The sequence below is a fragment of the Schistocerca piceifrons genome, chromosome 3, assembly GCF_021461385.2.
Source record: "Schistocerca piceifrons isolate TAMUIC-IGC-003096 chromosome 3, iqSchPice1.1, whole genome shotgun sequence".
Classification (NCBI taxonomy): domain Eukaryota; kingdom Metazoa; phylum Arthropoda; class Insecta; order Orthoptera; family Acrididae; genus Schistocerca; species Schistocerca piceifrons.
The window spans coordinates 716,582,614-716,607,388 of record NC_060140.1 but is presented as its reverse complement, the minus strand read 5'-3'; the positions used below and the strand labels follow the sequence as shown (position 1 = coordinate 716,607,388).

Genomic DNA, 24,775 nt, shown 5'->3' with positions numbered 1-24,775 from the left:
ATCTGCAGAGATATAGTCATTTGTTTGACCCCACAGCACATCTTCCAACAGTTTATCCTTTTAGCTTTAAGCAACTTTGAAATATAATGTCTCCTGCAATTTTTTTCTAGAAGGAAACATAACTAGGCGATCTTTTGAAACCTAATTTCCCTAGTGATTTCCATATGGGAAATTTGAAGCGAAGTGGGTCACAAAAATAGCCACTTGAAAAATGAAAAGTTTAGCTTTCTGTATCTCCAGAAGTGTGAAACTAACTTTAACCTTTGCATATAACAACTTAACCAATGGCGTTAGAATATAACATTTCATCCTACCTCTTTCTAAAGCCCAATTGATATTTGTATAAATGCCACAAATTGCTAATCTTAGCCCATTTTTACAAAAAATGTATTTTCTGCAAACTCTTATACACCATCTTCATTAGAAAGACAGTGTTCCACAACACCTGAAAAGTAAGTTTGGTTTTGCAATGCGAGCATATAACACACTGAAGAGCATTACAAAGTGGAGGTGTAGTGAACATGTGCCCATATTCTGCTGGTACTCAAATCTGACTTTTTTAATTGTTATTGCTCTCTGGGGAAGGTAATACCAAAAGACCTGATGAATTAAAGGTGAGCTTGAGTCACAAAAAACACATACATAAATAATGCACTTGACAACGAGAAAAAATTCTCGAAACACATTTAGCTCAGCATGAATAAAATACATAGCCAGCACTGCGTTTACACTAGAAACATTTAAGCAAGACAAAAGTGTCAACTAGTGTTCGATGTGGCCATTCGCCAAAACAAGCTAAATATGGTTTGACAAAGATGTCACGATGATCACAAAAATCACAAAATTGCATTTGAGCAAAAGAGCGTTTGGAAATAGTTGAGTAGTCATGATATCTTCATTCGAACGAACCTAGTTACTCACATCAGCCACCACACCATGTAGAGCTTGGCAGCAGCAGGAGATGCGGCACAAATTGTTAAAACTTTTACTCATTCAAATCCACTGAATAGAGTGGCCTGGTGTCAAGAAACTTAACCAATTAATATTTGTAAACACTACAGTACGGCCAAAATTACGCCAGCATCATATCTTCTCCACTAACATTTTTTCGTAATGCATAAATCACGGGAAAATTATAAATATGTTGACGCAAAATCGGGTGCAAATTAACATTGTGGGCATAGGAAATATAAATTCTTCTAGTGACTCGGAAACAGAGCTGCTCCTGGCAGAAAGGTTGAAGAGGAAGTAAGAGGAATGAAGGAAAGAGACCGACAAGGTTTAGGAAATTGGGATGTTATGAAAGTCACCCAGAACCCCATGTCGTCCGAGACAGTGGACAGGATGAGAAGAAAGCCTAACTGTTGGGGGACTGCAATGGATGAGAGGTGAAAAGTTAGGAGTGTAAAGGTGGAGAGTAAAAAGAAAGACAAATTACTTATGACACACTGTGCAAGTTAAAAGAAGAAAGCTAAGTGGATTATACATGGTAGACATGTGAGGTGGACACCTTGTGTGTGTGTGTGTGTGTGTGTGTGTGTGTGTGTGTGTGTGTGTGTGTGTGTGTGTGTGTGTGGGGGGGGGGGGGGGGGGGGGGTGCATTTACAAGATGCTAGACAGATGACAACATTTGTAACACACTATCTTCACTTTTGTGCAGTAACACTAGAAATTTGCCTGCTTGGAAAGTTTCAACCACACCAACCTGTACTGTCCACGTAACTCGTGCACGTGAGTATTTACACTGCATCTAATGGCATTATTTGAATGTTTCTTATTTTAATATAGTTTTTAACATTTTATTTTCCTATGACAATGCACTGTATCTCTCACTGTACCATTCTCTGAATTCTCTTAAAACAATTTATCCTCAAAATGTTTGGTTTCACTAACTTCCTCCAAAATTTGCATCAAAGATGAAAGAACAGAACTATTTCACCTAATGTAACAATGCTTATAAATTTGTATTCCTAGTCATCAATTTAGCACCCACCATAATACTGTACACTGGATTTTTTGAAGTTCCACAATTCATCAAGAATAACCAATCGAGAAGTACAGGGTGAGTTAAAAGGACTTAGAACTTTGAAATCTTATAGAAATTTACCAAGAACTTACCAAATCAGTTTGTGTGTCATTTTGTAGCAAAGAACCTTAAGTTTCACGTGAAAGTGTAATTGTGGCTTGATATGACAATTAGTGATGCAGTAAACATCCCACTGGTAATAAATTTCTTCCCACACTCGCTGCAGCAAATTGGGCATAATTTGTGCAACAGGAGCATACATTTGATTTTTCAGGTCAGCTAAACTGATGAGGAGGAACACGCACATGGTCTTTGATGTGACACCAAAGAAAGAATTGCAGTTATCACGTCTGGGCAGTAAGAGAAATCCAGGTGATTGGCCCTTCAAGGCCAATTCTCTGACCTATGAAGCCATTATTGAAGAAATTTCGAACTTACGTGAATAATTTGCTGATAGCAAATCACCCCATCCATGGTATCTTCATCAACCTGTTTTCAAGAGATACAAGATACTGGAAGCACACTGCACAAGAGTGAAAGTAGCCATTTTAACTGTACACTACTCTGATACACTTGGTGGGGGAATTGTGTACTGATGCCCTGCATGAATCAAACTATGTTGTATGCTAAAGATTCCGTAAGTTCCTCAATTTCTATACCATTCCAAAGTTATGTGTCTTTTTATTCACCCTGTATGTGAACTCAAGATTTTATTAGCAAATGTGTCACACTAATACCGAACACAGTTCCTAAACTTTTGTATCAACTTGTACACCCTCATCCATTCACTTATGTTTTCAAAGTCAAAACAATGCACTGGTGAAATTACCTTTTAAAATGTAGTCTCTTTCTTGTTGTGACTTATCCCCATGCATGCAAACAGCTTCAAACCTGGAAAAAACAGCATGCTGGAATTAAATTTTTTCCATGTCTTACTTAAGAATCGTAAAAGCAGCTGCAAATATAACAGTGGAGACTGAACTACTATTCTAATTAACAAAACAACCCAAAACACATACCCATATTTTCTTATATTGTATGCTATGTTTTCTGCTTTCTTTTTTGTTGACACGAATATTATGGTTTTGTTCTCACTTTCATTAGAAATTTCTTGTAAGATACGGCACAACCTGTGAAGAGGAAACCATTTAGTTCTGTTCATTAATGTGCACATCCATTTACTTCAGACACTGTCATTACAGCAACACTAGATAGTTTTTCCATTAACTAGACTGTAGTGTTACATCACATGTCTATGTAGGAAGTACACAAAAATAATACCAAACACAAACAGTTATTTCATGTAACTGACAATGTACAAGAAAACCTATGACTCAAGATATTTTAGTTTTCGTAACAATGCAACATTTCTCCAACTACCAACAGTTAAGATAACACACACTTACTTATTTTCTTTCTCATGTTCTTGACAAACATCCACAATCTGTTCAATATTATGATTTGCACAAAGTTCAAGAGATCCTACATTGATCTGAATGTAGTCTTTCAGGAAATCTTCTGCCATTTTCCGCACCTCTTTAGGCCACGTTGCTGACCACATGAGGGGTCTGGCGATCAGGCTGAGTTAAAAAGAGAGGAAAAAAATCCAATTAGTTTCACGAAACTATTGTGCAATGACTTCACACACATGAAACTACACATAAGGCCCCAAATCACAGGGCTGCAATTAAGGAATTCAGAAATAGTAAATGCTTTTCAGTATTTGGGGCTACTATCAAAAACTTTATATTGTGATCCCATAGGGATCAATTCATGTGAAATCAACTTATGGTCTGGTTCTTGTTCTGATGTTTTGTGAACTGGTGGTTTTGATGGTGACTGCAGCTGTAGTGGTGGTGGTGGTGGTGGTGGTGGTGGTAATAGTAGTAAAATGGAACCTCGCATAATGAGCATAATCCATTCCAGAATCTTACTCTTAGCATGAAACACTCATTAAGTGAAAATTTATCCCGTATAAGTTAATGTGATACGATAATGCGTTCCATGCAGAGAAAGTACTAAGTTTTTTGTTATTCATGCCATTTATTCAAAGAAAATTATAGACACCATATTTTGTAATTTATTATTCATAATACTCAAGTTTCTTTAAGAAGCTATCTGTAGTAATTTGTTTCTGCGACACTTCAACACTTGGCAAAAATATGACACAGCATTATCATCAAATAAATTTGTATCATTTGTAACCACTTTTTTTTGGGGGGGGGGGGGGGGGGTGTGTTAATGATTTCAGCATTTCTCTTACAGCACCAGAAGATTGCTGCTTTGCTATTACATCATCACCACCACCACCACCACCACCACCACCACCACCACCACCATCTGAAGAACTCTACAACTTCCTGCTGTGAAACACGCCAACTCCATATGTTCTTCAGTGGTCATTTCTTGGCTGTGATCTTCCACAAGCTCATCAATACCATTGTTATCCACTTCTAGTCCCATGCTCTTGGCCAACGACAATCTCATTAACAACAGGCTTCACAGATACTGACTCAAATGCCTCACAGTCCAATTTGACAACACACTGCGGCCAAGGTTCTTCCAAGCAAAAGTGAGAGGTCTGTTGCTATCCCCTTCCCATGCTTTTTCCATCATCTTGACACAGGAAACAATGCTGAAGTGATATTTCCAAAACTCTCAGAGTGAGATTCGTAGCTTCAGCAAACTCAAAGCAAAGCTCTAAGACTGCTTCAATATAGGGCATATCAAGTTAGAAATGATCTGCTGGTCCATAGGCTGGAATAACGCAATGTGCAGGGAGGCAGGGAATTCTTCAACAAAGTGGTTTTGTAAGCTTGGAGTCTGAGGAGTGTCATCCATAACAAGCAAAACAAGGAGTGGCAGATTCATCTCAACCAAGTATTTTTTCACATAGGGAACGAACACTTCACTGATCCAATCACGAAAAAGATCATGTGTCACCCAAGCCCTAATGGGCCTTCACATCACATTTAACCTGCTCTTCTGGATTTTACACTTCTTGAAGGCTCATGAATTTCTGAATGGTAAACAAGCAGCAGTTTAGATTTTCAAATTGCCACATTGGCACAGAATAGCATTGTCAGACATACTTTCATTGGTTTGTGACTGGGCAATGCACTTTAATGTTATTAAGGCAAACTTTGGCATCTTTTTCCAGGTAAGACCTGTCTTGCTACAATCAAAAACCTGCTGTGGAAGATAATCTAGAGAACCTACAAGCAACTTGAAGTTGCTAATGATGATCTCTGCTGCCTTTTTGTCAAGAGCTGGCTGCTTCAGAACATGTCAACACTGGATGCCGGTTCTTCCCAAACCACCCACAGCTTCCCTTAAACACTTCAACCACTGATGATCCTGGCATCTTCTTAATGAGGTTGGAGAAAATCATTCTCGCCCTCTCACAAATGATGTTCTTGTTAATAGTGTTGCCTTGCAATTTCTTTTCATTTATCCATACAAGGTGCAACCTTTCGACATCATCCAGAATATTGAACTGTTGTTTAGATACACTTGCCTCTTCCTTTTCAAGCATCTGTTTCCTTAACCTTGTTGTTCTTGGGGGTAATGCAAATAGCTGATGTAGACCGACTGTATGTGTGTGTTAAGTCATCAATGCTCACACCATGTTACCGGTTTTCAATGATTTTTGTGTTTCATTTCTACGGTCATTTACTTTCTCGTATAGTCCTCATCTTGCGGCTTTATTTTTGGGACATTTCTAGGAAAGTTATTAAAAATTGCACACAAAAAAACTACATGAACAAGATTAGAAAAAATGTTTCACAACAAACTGCACTAAGATCATTGCTGAAAGAGTGCTAACCCCACACTGCAGTACATACTAAAGACATTGTTCATATACTGTTGCTGACAATAAAGGTGTCCATATTGTTAAACATTTCCCCTGCTGTGCACGAATGACTGGTGACTTAACACTAAATCATCGTCTCTTTATGTGAAACATCGCTCATTAATCAAGTTACTTTTTTTACAATTTGTTTTTCACATTAAGCAAGGTTCCAATGTATCTGGCTGGCTTGTAGACCTTTAATTTGAATAGTTGTACAGGGGTCCTAAAGTTCCCGGAATTATTTTTGGTAGTTGGCAACACTGGAAGGCAGGGAAAGTTGGTGGAGAATCTAAGCTTCGAAAAGAGGCAAATGTTAGTCAGCTGTGGGCAGTTGTCGAGGCAGAGTCATGTTCTTTGCAGAGGTATCTACTACAGCCTCATAGGGACCGATGACCTCAGAAGTTTGGTCCCAGAGTAACTTACCACCACTACATCCTAACTGAACAAAAATTGGACCAGTTTTTGGAGCAACATTATGCAGTCTAGTTGTGTGTAAAACTGGGGTGGAACGGGGTGGAGACACCTGAAATGCTTCGAAAGGCCTACTGTAACAGGGCGATGAAACAAAGCCCAACTTTCATGTGGCACAAGACATTCCACTCAGTATACCCATCAACATCACAGAGGACTTGTTGCAAGAAGTGCATCAATTGTGGACAAGGACTGGTGATTAAGTGTTCAGATAATTGCAGTGGGCTGTTGGATACCCAAAAGCATCTTTCACTGCATTTTAACCGAAGATTTTCAGATGAGTGAAGTTGGCATGAAAATGGTGCCAAAAGTCCTGATGAGTGAGGTGAAGGAGCAGCTTTTGTTGAAGTACCAGGAATTGCACAACTATGAAACAGATCCAGAATTTTTAGACAGAATGACCACATGGTACAAGACATGGATTCCCAAGCACGATCTCTAAACAAAGCGACAGAGCAACAAGTGGTGCACCAAGGAGTGCCCTCACCCAAAAAATGCACGGACGAACAAATTGTGGGGTTGGGTTCTTTTGGGAAGGGGACCAGGCAGTGAGGTCATCGGTCTCAGCAGATTAGGGAAGGACGGGGAAGGAAGTTGGCCATGCCCTTTCAAAGGAACCATCCCAGCATTTGCCTGGAGCGATTTAGGGAAATCGCGGAAAACCTAAATCAGGATGGCCGGACGCAGGATTGAACCATCGTCCTCCCGAATACGAGTCCAGAGTCTAAGCACTGCGCCACCTCGCTCGGTAACAAATTGTTAATCAATGCAATGCTCATTGTGTTTTTTGTCAGAAATGATGGTTCACAGTGAATTCATGCAACAATGACAAACAGTCAATAGCGAATTTTAGAGAGAGGTGCTCAAACGGTTGCTGAACAGGGTTCAACACGTCTAGAAAGAAATTCATGACAATTCGATCACACACCATGACAATGCATAAAGCCGCACCACACCGCCTCCGAGCTGCTGGTCAAGACGGGTGTGGCAACAATACCCCAGCCACCGTACAGCCCTGATCTGGTACGAACAAGCTCCTTTTTGTTCCCAAGGATCAAAAGAACCCCGAAAGGAACTCTGCATGGGATGCTGGAGGCAGTAAAAGCAGCTGTGACAACTGCACTGAAGGAGAACCAACTTCCAGGGTGCCTTCAATGTTTGGGTGAAGCATTGGAATTGGTGCACTGGAGCAAAGGGAGAATACTTTGAAAAGTTTAGAAAAGATTGTAAACTGATATTGAGTAAGATTTTTACAAAATTCATTCTAGGAACTTTCAGGACAGACCCCGTTCACAGTTTTTTCTAAGCTTTACAAACATATTAATTATATTCATAAAATGAATATTTTCCAAATAAATTTTTTATTAGACGGTGTGCATATGAGTTTGGGTACGCAGGTATCAAACTTCAGAACTGTATTCCAGTGTGAACATATTAAATAATATTTTAATGGTAACCACAGCACCCAGCATGTAGGTTGTATGACAGGACTTTACTATCAAGCTTGCATAGAAAACTTAATAGCACCAACCAAATGAGCTCACGAAATCATTAATTGTTTATTTGCCGAAATTTAAGGCATTAAATTATTAGAATTATATAGGAACCTATTACCTGACACAGATTAACATATTGCTGCTATTCACACTGAAGCATCATTATAGGAATGCACATTCAAATACAGAGAGATGTAAACAGGCAGAATATGGCACTGCAGTTGGCAACGCATATATAAGACAATAAGTGTCTGGCACAGTTGTTACATTGGTTACTGCTGCTACAATGGCAGGTTATCAAGATTTTAGCGAGTTTGAACGTAGTGTTTGTTGCCTGGTATTCCGACATGTCCTGGAATCCACACAAACACCACCAAACGACAGAACTGTTCCAGGGCATAGATGGACTCCTCAATGGACGCTACCAAAGTACGGCGAGGGTAGCACTGGTCAATAGCTTGTAGGCTGCTCAAGGAGTCAGTGAACAGGAAAAATGACTCACCAGGCCATGAGCGCATGTGCTAAAGAGCACGATATATAGCCGCCAGCTCTGCAGTGGAAACACTGCAGCCATACGGCAAGGAGTGCTGTTCAATATGTCCTCCATGAACTTATGCAAAGCCTATGTTACCATCAGGCACCGAGCCGTCCGTGTAAACCACCTCATGGCCCCGATACACGTCGAGAATCGAGAGGAAATGATAGAGAGCTGCAGGATTAACGAAGTCCTTAGGGCCATGTGAAAGGCCCAGAAGCATCTGTGGCCTAGGTGTTCACCATGGAGGTGTACATGAATGGACCTCAAGGAGAGGTGGTAAGGGGCTGCCAACGCTGTGGTTGGGAAAAGGAGACGGTGATTCGGATGCGCAGGAGAACTACGAACGTGTGCAACGTAACTGGCAAGTAATTGTGCACGCCTAACCTTCAATGGAGGGACTCCTGCCTCCATCAGGACACTGATCACAGGATTTGTCCTGAAAGTTCCTGTCGCGAGGCGAATGCCACAGTGGTGCACTGGGTCAAGTAGAAATCACACTGGGGGCACCACTGAACTGTAAACCAGACTCCCACAGTCAAGCTGGGATTGAACAAGGGCTCTGTAAGGCTGAGGCGGCGTAGAGTGATGTTCCCCAGTTTGTGATGCTCTGTGCAGCGGAGGGCACTGACGTGCTGTCAGCACTTCTGCTTAAGCTGACGAAGGTGAGGAAGCCACATCAATCGGGCATCAAAAACCAGTCTTACAAACCGATATGTCTCCCTACAAATCGATATGTCTCCACTAGAGTGAGTGGATCATCAATTTCCGACCTCCCTACCTTGGCTAGTAAGCATGGCGCCACCACACAAGGGGTTATGCGCATTAAAATCTCCCAAAAGTAAGAAAGGTTTATGGGAGTTGATCAAACTGCGCAGCCAATACATTCGGGGGGGTACTGCACCATCTGGAGGAAGAATATACATTGCAGACAGTTATTTCCTGCATCGTCCTTATCCTGACAGCCACAGCTTCAAGATAGGTTTCAAGGGTCACAGATTCACTACATAGCTCAGGACATAGATACAAACTCCACCTGACACTATTATAGTCACTACGGTTTCTGTAATATCGCTTATAGCCACAGAGGGCAAGGGTCCACATTGTCGGGAACCATGTTTCCTGGAGAACAATGCAGAAATCAGGTGTGAAGCTTAACAGTTGCCGTAGCTCAGCCAAGTGGGGGAAAAACCGCCGCAATTCCACTGGAGAATTACGTGATCGTGATACTGAGAAGCCATGAAACACTCAATGAGGCAGTCTACACCTCGATCACCTGCTACCAGCAGATGAGTACCTGTCCGTTCAACATCCGTTGTCTCTGAGGGCCCAGCAAGATCTACGTCCTCAGCGGATGCCATAATCTCCACCTCATCCTCAGACACAAGAGCTTGTAGGTGGCAGTGGTGCGGGTGCAATGGGGGTCTTTTTCTTTATAAGTTTTCTCTTGCTGCTCCTTATGTTTGTCGGGCTGGGAGGGCTTCACTCATTCAGTCTCAGTCACACCACTGAAAGGAGTGACCCAAGGGATCCCTTCCTAGCAAGAGGAGCCGAAGAAGACTTGTGCTCCTCCAGCTGTGAAGTGGAGACTGACATCCCCATGGTTTGGGGGAGGGGCATTGCTCCTGAAGGAGGTTGTGCAGGAGCAGCAGGGAGGGACAATCACGAAGGCCGAAATGTGAGAGACTCCTTTTAGTCGCATCTTACGACAGGCAGGAATACCTCGGGCTTATTGTAACCCCTGAACCCGCAGGCTGACCACAGTATCTGCGATTTACTAGCCAACAAAGATGTAACAGAAAGAAACCACACTATCAAAATGGGTCATGCAAACAATATTGCACAACTAATTCCGTGGAAAATCATTCTCTCCTCAATTTTGTACAAGTAAGTAGTGTAGGAAATAATAATCGTTAAGGATCACGAAAGGAAGTTACCCCAAATTAACAGTAACAGCTGAAAGAAATTTGACAGTTCAAACATATACAACCAACACAACAAAATGTATATATCTCCAGTGAAATTTCCTGTGGTTACTCCTTTGGTGATAATTATGTGTATACAATCCATTAAAAAGTCAATTTTTTCTAGTTTTAAATCCTGAGAGAAAATATAAAATTTATTATTTAGTGCATTACCCTGATTTGCTGAACAATCTTGCGAATCTGCGGCTCAAATCCCATATCCAGCATTCTATCTGCCTCATCAAGAACAAGGTATGTGCAACGTCTGAGGTTTGTAGTCCCACGTTCGAGGAAGTCAATCAAACGACCAGGGGTCGCAATTGCAATTTCAACACCACGTTGAAGAGCACGTTCCTGATTGGGGGAAAAACACATCAAAACATTTTACAACTAAATTTTACAGGATATGTGAAAATCCTTTAGGGATAACAGGTCTTACCTGTGGATGTTTTGGAGCACCGCCAAAAATGCAAGCATTCCTTATGAAAGCACTGCCACCAAAATTTGATGCAACAGTTTGAATCTGTTGGGCAAGTTCTCTGGTTGGTGCTAAAATAAGAGCAATGGGACCATCTCCACGTGCTAGTTGTTCTTGATTACTTATGTGTATAACAGCTGGAAGGATGTACTGTAAAGAAATATATTATAGTTGACAGATTGTAATAGAACTAGTTCTAGTTTTAACAACAACAACCTGTAATTACACATGTAAAAATTATACTGAGGTAACATTATGCAGAACATGCAAGGGAAAGAACACAACTGAAACTAAATATCTAAGGAATATTTAAGTTGTAAAATGTGTTGCAAATGAAGGTAAGCAAAATGTCAACAACTAATCAGCCCCACATATAAGTTGTGAGGCAGAGAGAGAAAATCTGCATTTGTGCATTCTGACTGCTCTTGAGAAATAATGCATTAGTATTTTAAATCTGGACAGAGAAAAACACAAAGAGCAGAGGTGGCCTAGTGAGCTGGTATCATTATGGCTATTTGTTTCATAATATGGAAATGCTTTAACAGTCTCAAAGGGAAAAAGAGAGCCATTGATTGTATGCAATTCTATTATTTGGAATGTGATAGTCCCTCATTGAAATATAACAGGACAAATGATATATGCACCCCACCTGTACATTCAAGATCAGACAGCATTTGTCAGCTGCATTGTTCTGAGGACTCATCACGGCTCTCTGAACTGACTCAAGAATCTAAATCTGAGACATTAAGTTCTGTGATCAAGATAATAAAACAGATGGGCACATGCAGAGTCACCTTCCACTATGCTCAATACGAGAATGTAAATGGGCGTTAAGTCACTAATATTAGCACATTTTACACTTCACAGTTACAGTACAGTGACTTGCAAGGAGTATGTTTGTACAATCAACAAGATTTATTCTGTTCAATTTTAACTTAAAAAAAAATCATCCAACACCTCACAAACTACCATCAACTAATATTTATACCAAATTTTGAGAATCTGCACTTACTGCCAACGTCTTTCCTGAACCAGTTCTTGCAATTCCTACCATGTTCTTCCCACTCATTGCGATTGGCCATCCTTGAGCTTGAATAGCTGTAGGTTCAGAGAAATTCTGCATCCTAAAACAAAGTATATGAATCAACAGAGAAATGCTTAAAATTTTAAATGATTATAAATACTTTCACAAGGATGATTTTCTTCCCTATTCAACCAAGCATATCCACATTATTAAGTCTAACTAGTCTTTCGTATTCTGTGACACTACATCAACATTTTCCCTCTTGTCTGTATTGTTTATTGTCCACATTTCACCCCCCCCCCCCCCCCCCCACAAAAGGCTATGCTCCAGACAAATACTGTCAGAAAAGGCTTCCTACGACTTAAAACATAAAATATTCCTCTTTTCATAAACTTTTCTTGCTTGCTAATTTCAATCTTTTTTACAGTTAAACACCTACTACTTTCAGGGTCATTTCCTAATTCAATGCTCTCTACACTACCTAATTCAGTTCCATTACATCCAGTCATCCTTTGAGTTCCACTGATGAACATCATACAAACTTTTCAAGGCACTAGCCATTCCATGTATCTGACAGCAGGCAAAGTCCTTTCTCGCCTGACAGAATTTACACATCACTACACAGCACTTAAGTCATGCATGTACACATTAGTTTTGTGCTTGCAGTTGTCCATTTTCAATTGCATTTTTAGACATCTGTATTTTTTTTATCTGCTTCAACTGGTATGCTTTCGTATTGTCTCCTTTTCCATCTATTAAATTTAAGTTTCCCATCACTAGTAAATTTTTTGCTTCCCTTTTCGTTTCCAAATATCTGATATGTAAACGTTTTATTCCTTATACTAAGTCAATTCAGAATGACTCGTTTTCATCTGATGTGGTAGCATTAGATCTCATGTTTATTTTTCACCATAATAGATTCTGGACTGTAGCACTTTTTAGGGCACATAGTCCACATGACAAGATGTGTACTTCAACACATTTCCAGCTCTTTGGGTGTTTGTAAAGGAATGTACATTTATTCTTCCTCCATTTAGATGAAAACCATAGCACCATACATTGTGAGAAACATCTGATGGGGAGCAATGACAACAGTAACATTTTATAACTGACAAAGCACCATCTTAGTTTGAACATTGGAAGTGTTTTATGTAACTCTTTCCCACTGTGCACGGTACAACCTGCCTTCCTCTGACCTCTGAACTTGACAAGCCAGTTCTCTGGCATCCTTTTAGCCACATTAAGCATCAATTAATAAAGACAAATGTTCATAACTATGAAAGTTCCTGTGTGACTGTTCTTTCTAGATGGCCATTTGTTATTACTTGAAAATTTCACATTTGCATTCAAAAGTTTATTCCGACTCAAATTAACACGTAAGTGCTATTTCTTAGCAAATTATATCCAGATTTTTTTTTTGTGGTTTTAGGGCGCACAACTTCAATGGTCATTAGCGCCCTGACTACTCTAAGATTGCACCGCGAGGCACAAGTTGACAACAACAACTAAAAGGGAAAACACGATAAAAGACAGACTGACAGGCATAGGATTAAAAAACAGCATCATCAAATGTCCTTAGCGAGGTTTGTCAAATTGATAAAACGAAGAACACGAGCAGCTGCTCGTGTGTCATCCGCTAAAATGGCATCGAAAGTACTTGGCAGGTTAAGATCTAGGCGCAGTGTGTTAAAATCTGGACAGGACATTAAAATGTGTCTAACCGTCAGCAAGTGCCCACATGGGCAGAATGGCGCCGGCGCAGCCGTCAGCAGATGGCAATGGCTGAACCGGCAGTGTCCAATTCTTAACCGGGCCAAAACTACCTCCTCCCGCCGAGAAGGGCGTGAGGACGACGTCCAAGCCACGGGAAGAGGTTTTAAGGCCCGAAGCTTGTTGTCTGTAAGTGCAGCCCAATCGGCATGCCACAGCGATAAAATGCGCCGACAAATGACCCTGCTAAAATCGGACGAAGGGACACAACAAGAAGCCGTCCGAGGCTGGAGGACCGCAGCCTTGGCCGCGGCATCTGCAACTTCGTTTCCAGGGATACCGACATGGCCAGGAACCCACATAAAGCTAACCGGAGAACCGACGTCCACCAGCTGCTGAAGAGAGCGTTGGATCCGGTGTACGAAAGGGTGAACCGGGTACGGATCACTGAGGCTCTGGATGGCGCTCAGGGAATCGGAGCAGATGACATAAGCAGAATGTCGGTGGCGGCAGATGTAAAGAACAGCCTGGTAGAGGGCAAAGAGCTCAGCTGTGAAGACCGAACAATGGCCATGGAGCCGGTATTTGAAACTTTGTGCCCCGACAATAAAGGAACACCCGACCCCGTCATTGGTCTTAGAGCCATCTGTATAAATGAAAGTCATGTCGATGAACTTCGAACGAAGTTCCAAAAAACGGGAGTGGTAGACCGAACCGGGGGTAACCTCTTTTGGGAGCGAGCTGAGGTCAAGGTGAACGCGGACCTGAGCCTGGAGCCAAGGTGGCGTGTGGCTCTCGCCCACTCGAAAGGTTGCAGGGAGTGAAAAATTAAGGTGTTGAAGGAGGCGACGAAAGCGAACTCCAGGGGGTAGGAGGGCAGAGACATACAACCCGTATTGACGGTCAAGAGAGTCGTCAAAAAAGGAACAATAAGACGGATGGTCGGGCATTGACAGTAGCCGACAGGCATACCGACAAAGCAGTATATCGCGCCGGTAGGTGAGTGGCAATTCGCCAGCGTCAGCATGAAGACTCTCTACGGGACTAGTATAAAATGCTCCGATCGCAAGTCGTAAACCCCGATGTTGTATGGAGTTGAGGCGGCGTAAGATGGATGGTCGTGCAGAGGAGTATACGAAGCTCCCATAATCCAGCTTGGAGTGGACGATCGACCGATGTAGACGAAGTAGGACGGTTCGATCCGCTGCCCACGACATACCACTGAGAACACGGAGAACATTTAAAGAACGGGTACAACGGGCGGCCAAATATGACACATGTGGAGACCAGCTAAGTTTCCCGTCAAATGTAAGGCCTAAAAATTTTGTTGTCTCCACGATTGGGAGAGCAACGGGACCGAGTCGTAAGGACGGTGGGAGAAACTCTTTGTAGCGCCAGAAGTTAATACAGACCGTCTTCTCGGCAGAAGAACGGAAGCCATTGGCGACACTCCAGGAGTAAAGGCGGTCAAGAGAACGCTGAAGACAGCGCTTCAGGACACGTGGACACTGCGCGCTGCAATAGATGGTAAAATCGTCCACGAAAAGGAAGCCTGATACATCAGCTAGGAGGCAATCCATTATTGGATTGATCGCGATGGCGAAGAGAGCGACGCTCAAAACTGAGCCCTGTGGCACCCCATTCTCCTGGCGAAAGGTGTCGGACAGGACAGAACCCACACGTACCCTGAACTGTCGATCCATTAAAAAGGAACGAATAAATAGAGGGAGGCGTCCGCGAAGGCCCCATGTATGCATGGTGCGGAGAATGCCCGCCCTCCAACAGGTGTCGTAAGCCTTCTCCAAATCAAAGAACACAGCCGCGGTCGGGCGCTTCCGCAAGAAGTTATTCATAATGAAGGTCGACAAGGTAACCAGATGGTCAACAGCAGAGCGGCGCCTACGAAATCCACATTGTACATTGGTAAGTAGGCGTCGAGACTCGAGCAGCCAAACCAATCGAGAGTTAACCATTCGCTCCATCACTTTACAGACACAGCTGGTAAGCGAGATAGGTCGATAACTGGAAGCCAAGTGCTTGTCCTTCCCCGGCTTAGGAATCGGGACAACAATAGACTCGCGCCAGCATGCGGGAACATGTCCCTCAATCCAGATGCGATTGTATGTACGAAGAAGAAAACCTTTACCCGCAGGAGAAAGGTTCTTCAGCATCTGAATATGAATAGAATCAGGCCCTGAAGCGGAGGACCGTGATCGGCCAAGTGCGTTTTCGAGTTCCCGCATGGTTAATGGGACATTATAACTTTCACAATTCGAGGAGCGGAAGTTAGGTGGCCTAGCCTCCTCTGCCTGTTTGCGGGGGAGGAAGGCAGGGTGGTAATGAGCGGAGCTCGAAACCTCTGCGAAAAAGCGGCCGAAGGCATTGGAGACAGCCTCAGGGGCCACAAGGACGTCATTCGCGACCTTCAAGCCAGAAACTGGTGAGTGGACTTTAGTGCCAGATAGCCGGTGCAGGCTACCCCAGACAACAGAAGGAGTAAAACTGTTGAAGGTGCTTGTGAAAGCAGCCCAGCTGGCTTTCTTGCTTTCTTTGATAATACGACGACACTGAGCACGTAATCGTTTATAAGTGATACAATTCGCCACTGTAGGGTGGCGTTTAAATGTGCGTAAAGCACGTCGACGAGCACGTAAAGCGTCTCTACATGCTGCGGTCCACCAGGGGACCGGTACGCGACGTGGAGAAGAAGTAGGGTGAGGGATGGAATATTCAGCAGCAGCGAGAATGACTTCCGTGAGGTGTGCGACCTGACGATCACAGCTTGTGAAGGTTTGATCCTGAAAGGTCGCCCTGGAAGAGAAGAGCCCCCAGTCTGCCTTGGAGCACGGAGAGGGGGTATGCTGCAGGAGATGGATAACACACGGGAAGTGGTCACTCGAATATGTATCAGAAAGTGCATACCACTCAAACCGGCGTGCAAGTTGGGGAGTACATATAGAGAGGTCTAAATGGGAATATGTGTGAGATGTGTCCGAAAGAAAAGTAGGTTGAAAAGGTCTGCTAACAAGGAGCCCCTCGGGCAGGATGCTGGAGAGCCCCAAAGGGGATGGTGGGCATTGAAGTCTCCAGTTAACAAAAATGGTGCAGGTAGCTGAGCAATAAGTTGCATCATGTCTGCCCTGGTAACGGCAGATGACGGAGTGTAAACGGTACAAAAGGAAAACGTAAAAGTCGGGAGAGTAATGCGGATGGCAACTGCCTGCAGGCCGGTGTGCAACGTGATGGGATCGTAGTAAATATCATCCCGGACAAGCAACATAACCCCTCCATGAGCTGGGATACCTACCACAGGGGGTAGGTCAAAACGCACAGAGGTGTAGTGTGCCAAGGCAATTTGATCGCATGGGCGTAGCTTCGTTTCCTGGAGGGCTACGACGAGCAGACGGTGCAAGCGGAGCAGCAACTTCAAGTCCTCTCGGTTGGAGCGAATGCTGCGAATATTCCAGTGAATAAGTGCCATCGTAAGAAAAGGAAGATGAAAGAAGGGGTCACCTCGAAGGCCGCTGAGGGCCTGGCTTCGAGCGAGCACTGCCGCCGCTATCAATAGGCGGACAGTCATCGTCCATTGGGTCTATAGGTTCATCGGCCATCTCGGGAGGATGGCCGGGAGGGGAAGCTTCCTCCGCCGGTGAACGGCCAGATGTACGGCTACCAGCGGTGCGGCCAGGCGGAACGGATGACGGCCTGGGGCGGCAACCGCTGGGTGGCGCAGGAGAAGAAACGCGTCGTGGCGGAGAAGGAGAACTGTGCTTCCTATGAGCCTTTTTGGAAGGACGTTTGGTGGAAGTACCGGTCGAAGGCTGGGAGGTCGAGGTACGTAGGAAGTCTGCACGGGATGGTTCCTTCTTGAAGGCCCGTGCATCTGACTTCGGGGTCTTCGTCTTAGCAGAAGCTGATGAAGGGGCTGGTGTCCGTGGGGTGATGGGAGGAAGAGGAGACGTCGACCGCGCGATCTTAGCACTGGCCAAACGGACAACCGTGGTGCTGAAGGTCAAATCGCATGTCTGGGTTGCTACCTCCCTGGTAGTCCGAGGAGAGGCGAGGACAGTACTGTATTTCCCCGCTGGGAGCAGCGTGGGCTTTCTACTAGCCAATAGCTTGCGAGCAGCCGAGGTGGACACTTTCTCTTTGACCCGAATTTCTTGGATACAGCGTTCTTCCTTATAGACAGGACAGTCGCGGGAGGATGCGGCATGGTCACCCTGACAGTTCACACAACGAGGAGACGGAGGTGGACAGTCACCCTCATGGGCATCCCTGCCACAAGTGACACATTTAGCCGCATTGGAACAAGACTGTCGAGTGTGATTGAAACACTGACACTGGTAGCAGCGCGTAGGTGACGGGACATAGGGGCGAACAGAAATAACCTCGTAGCCCGCCTTGATGCGCGATGGCAGCTTAACACTATCGAAGGTCAAAAAAAGTGTCCGGGTCGGTACAAGGTCATTGTTGACCTTTTTCATGACCCTATGGACAGCCGCCACGCCCTGCTCAGCGAGGAAAGATTGAATCTCCTCGTCAGTCAATCCGTCGAGGGAGCTAGTATAGACTACACCACGAGACGAATTCAAAGTTCGGTGGGCCCCCACCCGGACAGGGAACGTGTACAGGAGTGTGGCCCGAAGCAGTTTTTGTGCCTGAAAGGCACTCTCAGTTTCTAGTAATAAGGTACCGTTACGCAACCTGGTACAAGATTTGACAGATCCGGCTATGGCATCTACGCCCTTCTGGATAACGAAAGGGTTGACAGAGGAAAAATCCTTTCCGTCCTCAGATCGAGAAACGACGAGGAACTGTGGGGCAGGCGGTAGGACTTTTGTCACTGGGGGCTGGTCACGTTTCCGTTTTTGGGCAGAAGTCGAAAGCGAAGGAGTAGAATCCACTGCGGAGGAATCCCCCATGATTGCCAGCGTCTCCGATGGCGCGCTCCTTCCTTGTGGGGACCCTCTCAGAGGGCACTCCCGCCTTAGGTGAATGTTTACACCTCAGGTCACACCTCCCGAGAAACAGACGGAGGGACCAATCGGCATGGTCAGAAGGTATCAGCTCAGGCAATCACCCCTCCCCGGGCCTGGCCTTTACCAGGGGGTACGCGCGTGCCTTACATGTCTACCCAGGGCGGGGAATTACTCGTTACCCCGTCACCGGCTACGCGTGCGAACGCGTGGGTCGGCCTTCAGGCACACACAGGGAGGAAGGAAGAAGAGGAAAAAGAAGAGAGAGAGGGAGAAAGAGGACAGACTGTCTCAAACGCCGAGGCGGAGACCAGAGAAGGCAAGGAGAAGAAGGCAAGGAGAAGAAGGCAAGGAGAAGAAGGCAAGGAGAAGAAGGCAAGGAGAAGAAGGCAAGGAGAAGAAGGCAAGGAGAAGAAGGCAAGGAGAAGAAGGCAAGGAGAAGAAGGCAAGGAGAAGAAGGCAAGGAGAAGAAGGCAAGGAGAAGAAGGCAAGGAGAAGAAGGCAAGGAGAAGAAGGCAAGGAGAAGAAGGCAAGGAGAAGAAGGCAAGGAGAAGAAGGCAAGGAGAAGAAGGCAAGGAGAAGAAGGCAAGGAGAAGAAGGCAAGGAGAAGAAGGCAAGGAGAAGAAGGCAAGGAGAAGAAGGCAAGGAGAAGAAGGCAAGGAGAAGAAGGCAAGGAGAAGAAGGCAAGGAGAAGAAGGCAAGGAGAAGTCAAGGGAAAGAGTAAGGAAGACAGTGAGGTGGAGAAGAGCAAAGAAAGGAACCAACAAAAGGAAGGAAAAAACGAGAAGTGAAAATCCAAAAAGACCACAATTATAGGTCGTGGAACCGTCCGTCTCCGGACGCAGGCGCTAACTACCCCCGTGAGGGGGATGGACTCCTTTTAGTCGCCTCGTACGACAGGCAGGAATACCTCGGGCCTATTCTAACCCCCGGACCCGCAGGGGGATATCCAGATGAACTACTGGGTGGTTATAATTAAACTATGTTCCAAGTGCTGCAATGCAGGCTGTATACATTGAGGGAAGCTCAAACATCACTGATATCTTCATTAATGAAGCTCTATGAGCTTCCGGAGTGTGAGTGGGGTGGGGAGGAGGAGATGAAAATGTGGTGTTGTCAGCAGCCAGTGTAGTACAGGTGCAGGAAAATGGGAGAAATGATCAAACATGATAAATGGTGGTTCTGGCACATTTATTAGTATATTGTCACAACACCTGTTAAATATGATCTCACTCAGCGACATGCTGCATCTGTCAGGGCACAGTAGCCAGTTGTTTGGAGCATAGCCTGTGTAATCGGAGCAATGTCATCCTTCAGATCAAGAACAGTCTGGATCATCACTGATAGGCATGATCCTTTAGATATCCTCACAACCAGAAGTGACAGTTTAGGTTGGGCAATCTGGAAGGATTCATCTCAAAATTGCCTACGAGATGATAAAATTACCAAAGGTTTCTCAAAGCAAGTGTTTCATCTTGCAACCAACACGTGTTGTCACCTCATCTTGCGTGAAAATGTGGACACAGTCATGTCCTTGCAAAGCTATGATCACATGTTGATCAAAGAGGTCCTTATAACACACAGATGCCACTGTACAAGTAACAGGCCTCCGAACTGTCATCTTCTCTAAGAAAGATGGACTGACAACGAAGGCATTTGTGGAGCCTATCTCGGGGCTTCATTTGGTGCATATTTTGAATCTTCTGCACTCCAAAACCTTTGGATCTGTTGACCACAGGAGAGAGAATTCTTGTGACAACTCTACCACCGTCTCCACAATTTGAAGCATGTGCTGCATCATCTGCTGAAACTACAGCAATTTTAACTGCCCTCTCACTCCTGCCCCTCTAATTATTTTTTTTTTTTTTTCCAGCTGTTTCCGTCGGCAATATTCCCCACGAAAGAGCTCTACTATTGACACCATTCTGATAAAACAAATTTACCAGTATGCAAGGTCTTTCTTCTCAATACTCACTGCATTTTGCACAGACAACTTCAACCTTCCTAAGTGTTTACAAACCAAGAGTCACTTCTCTCTCTCTCTCTCTCTCTCTCTCTCTCTCTCTCTCTCACACACACACACACACACACACACACACACACACACACACACACACACACACACACACACACACACACACACACACACACACACAGCCAAGTGACAAAGGACTACCGCCAAAAAAGGAAACATTCGACATCGATTGATTGATTGAGAGTGTATGGGACCAAGGTCATCAGTCCGACGATTCCAAAAAGGGTTGCATAAGAGGGTGTGCTAAAAATGAATGGATTCACTCAGAGGAGTCAAATTATAAAAGAATGATCATTAAACACACACAGTATAATCATAAAAGTTGACACCAAATCTATAAACTGGAAAAAGGGGAGGTGGTCATGGGGGTCACAGACCATGAAGACTGCAGAAGGAGTCCCAATCACAACCAACCTGCCCCTGCTCCAAGCCTAAAGGAGAACCTTATATCCGGAAATAAAAACTACGTTCATGGAGGAAACCGAGGACCAGGGCAACCATCTGTGGATCGTCCACTAATATTAAATTTAAGGAAGCAGGAAGACTATATCTAGCACCAAGGGTCGAAAGAAGGGGACATGCCACCAATATGTGATATATCGTCAGTCTGGCACCACAACATTGTGGGGGCAGGACATTACATAGGAGGAAACAATGGGCGAGCCAGGTATGGCCAAAGTGTAAATGACATAGAACAGTGGACTCCTGAGAGGGGCGGAAAGAAGTGCCGCAGACTGCAGTAGACTCCTTGATTGTGTGGAGTTTGTTACTATGAGCAGTAGAGCTCCAGACTGCATTACACTGTTAGGCAAAGAGATTTGACGTAGATCCACATATCTGCAGCTGGAAACGTGGAAGGAAAAGGAGGGTCAGTATCTGCTTCTCTAGCGAAACAGTGAGCCAATTCATTCCCTGGGATTCCCACATGACTCGGGACCCAGAGAAAGATGACAGAACAGGCGTCATGCTCAAGGGCAGAGAGGTCATGGATGGCAGAGACCAAGGGGTGACGAGAGTAGCATCGATTGACAGCCTGAAGGCTGCTCATGAGTCAGAACAAATTAAAACTCTATGGAGGGACGCGTGAGGAACAAAAAGGAGGGCCCTGTAAATGACTAGAAGCTCTCCTGTAAATACACTACACAATCCTGGCAACAAATGGTGCTCGAATCTGGTAGGAGACGTGAAACCGTATCCCACCTTATCAGTAGTCTTGGAACCATCAGTGTAAAAGACGGTGGCACACTAGAACTCTGCAAGGATGGCACATACAAGACGCCAGTAAACCATAGGAGCAACAGAGACCTTAGGACCCTGCAAGAGAGCGGTCCTAATCCGTGGTCTAGGGACCATCCAAGGGGGGTTACAGGAGGAGAGACACGGGGTGCAGTCCAGTGAGTGCAAATGGAGATCCCAGCAGAGGGTAGCTAGACGCATGCCAACCAGCAATCCCACGCGCGGGTGGGTGTTAGGAGGGAGACATCCCTCATTGGCGAAGAGCACAGGGTATAGAAACATTCGACATTCTGACTTTGCAGTAGCATATTTCATTTGGTGGCAGAAAGTGAAACTTATTATTTCTTCAAGATACTCCACGAACCCATCAATGAACATTACCTATGATGTTTCAGTGTCCTATGACTTACTCCAGCCCACACTGCAGCACTCTGAACACTATCAGTTTACTTTTAACAACACAGAATTTATTTTCTGCATATTAATATATATACAACAACTGTTTTTAAAGACTTGTTTGCACATCTGATAAAGTAAATTTCAAAACATCCTTCCTACTACTAAACAGTATTATTTTCCTTCAGTAACAGCCTAAAGCATTGCAAAATTTAATCACGCACACGTGATCACAGTCAATTACATTGCAATCCAGTAGGCCCATTAGGAAGGTGGAGGTTCCGAGGTAATCAAAAATCAGTGAATATGGCTAATAGCTATCAGACAACTGTCAAGTTGCAGACAATAGACAAAAATGATGTACCTACTGTACATGTTTGGATTAGTCAGGGTTATCATCCAGAAAAGAGCTGGAAGAAAAAGTATTATGGAAAGAGAATGTGTTGCAGGTAAAACATTCGCTATACTCTACAGTACACACAAAAATTTTGAGTGACCTTGCACATGACCCACACTTTAAACACTTAAGGAGAAGCTGCAATTTCTGTCTCCTTTATAATACTTTCCTAAAGATTAATGTATGTGGCCAATTTTCTTCTATCAAACAGAAAAGCAAATGCCACCATCATCCCTCATTTACACTTTTTGCTCTTTTTCATTTATACACCAACCATGTAACTTTCCATAATTTTTTATTATATCTGGAACAGAATAAGGAAGTGATAAAAAGCACACCTGAACGTTGAAGGGGTGATTTCTGTTCTCCAGTGTGTTTTTGTTTGTTTTGTTTTAGAGCACAAAAATAACGGAGGTCATACGTACCCATGTCACAACTGTAGAACACGGAAACAGGGAGGAGTTAAAATACAGCTAAATGTCAATCCCAAAATGACAAAACAAGACAGCTAAAAACAGGGACATGGAGAAAGGGCTACAATGGACACCATACAGAAATGGAGGTCCAAAACTAGAAATTAAATGGCCTTCGCCATATTGCTTTGATGGACAAAAAGTGAAAGGTGGTCGACAGGCCGCGCGTCATTAGCTAAAATGGTCAATAACCGAGATAGCAAATCCAAGCGGGAATGTAAACCATTGAAAAATGGACATTCCATCAAGAAGTGGCGGACACTTAAAACTTGGGTGGGAGGGCCAAGAGGTCATTCAAGCCATTGGTAGAGGCTTAAGGAATACAGGAACGAGTGGGCTGAGGTATGAGGACTGCAGCCTTGACAGCAGCGTCAGCAATTCATGGCAGACCGACACGACCAGGAACCCTTATAAACTTCACAGCAGATCCAACAAGAGTGGGCACGTGACAGTTTTCCTGGACCCATTGCACCAACGGATGGGCGGTGTACAACACACAGAGGCTTTGAAGGGCACTGAGAAAGTGAGCAGAGGACACAATTGAAAAGACTGTGTTGCTAGATGTACTCCGTGGCCTGATACAGGACAAAGAGCTCGGCTGTAAATACTGAGCAGTATGCCGGAAACTGATATCTGAAGACGTGGGAGCCAATGATAAAGGCACACCCGACACCACGGTCAGTCAGAGAGCCATCAGTGTACTATCACGAAATTCCATGCGAAGGTCATGAAACTGAAGGCGATAGAGCAAAGCAGGAGTAGTGTCTTTAGAAGAAAATGATGGCCACGGTGAACACAGGCCACTTCACAAAGCCAAGATGGCGAAGGGTTCACAACCACCCGAAAAGTTGAGGGCAGTGTGAAGTTAAGCGGCCAAAGCAAATGCCGAAAGTAGACTCTAGGAGGTAACAGATGAGAGAGACATGCTCAACACTGGTGATCAAGGGAATCATCTAAGGGGGCAGCATAAGATGGGTGGCCGTGTTATGGCAGACAAACAGCATACATACCTGCTGAGAAGAAAGTCACAGCAGTAGGACATTGGTAGTTCAGCAGCTTCAGCGTACAGACTCTCAACCAGACTAGTGCAAAAGGCACCAGTGGCCAAACAGATGCCATGATGGTGGATAGTGTTGAGACTGCGTAAGAGATGGACATGCAAATGCATAAACAAAGCACCCATAGTCTAGAGTTTCTAACAGACAAGGGACCGGTAAAACCGGAGGTAGGTGGTTCAATTGGCACCCCAGAAAGTGCTATTGAGGACAAGCGGGACACTGAGGGACTGTGTACAGCGGGCTGCCAAGTAAGACACATGGGAGGACCCAGAGTTTCTTATCAAGCTTGAGCACCAGGAATAGTGTAGTTTAAACGAACAGAACGGCAATGGGCCCAAGATGTAAAGGTGGTCGGAGAAACCATTTGTGCCGCCAGGAATTCATACAGACCGTTTTGTCAGTGGAAAAACAACAGCCGTTGTCGATGCTCCAGGAGTAAAGATGATCAGGACGTAACTGAAGAAGCCGCCCAGTGAGACAGGTCCATGGAGAAGTGCAATGGATGGCAAAATTGTCAAAAAGAAAGGAGCCAGAGATGCTCGACAGGAGACAGGCCATTATAGGGTTAATGACGATAGCAAAGAGGACAACACTCAGGACAGAACCGAGAGGCACACAGTTTTCCTGGAAAAGATACCCGACAA

At 44.4% G+C, this 24,775-nt stretch overlaps 1 protein-coding gene across 1 annotated transcript in view; it reads right to left on the bottom strand.

Annotated features, from left to right (window-relative positions):
• Positions 1-24,775, bottom strand: part of LOC124788139 (ATP-dependent RNA helicase p62-like) — a 60,033-nt gene that overhangs the window by 12,394 nt on the left and 22,864 nt on the right. The window contains 7 exon segments of the mRNA XM_047255282.1: positions 2,856-2,917; positions 3,046-3,156; positions 3,433-3,590; positions 3,592-3,606; positions 10,520-10,699; positions 10,785-10,973; positions 11,836-11,947. Coding sequence (XP_047111238.1) covers positions 2,856-2,917; positions 3,046-3,156; positions 3,433-3,590; positions 3,592-3,606; positions 10,520-10,699; positions 10,785-10,973; positions 11,836-11,947 — 827 coding nt within the window.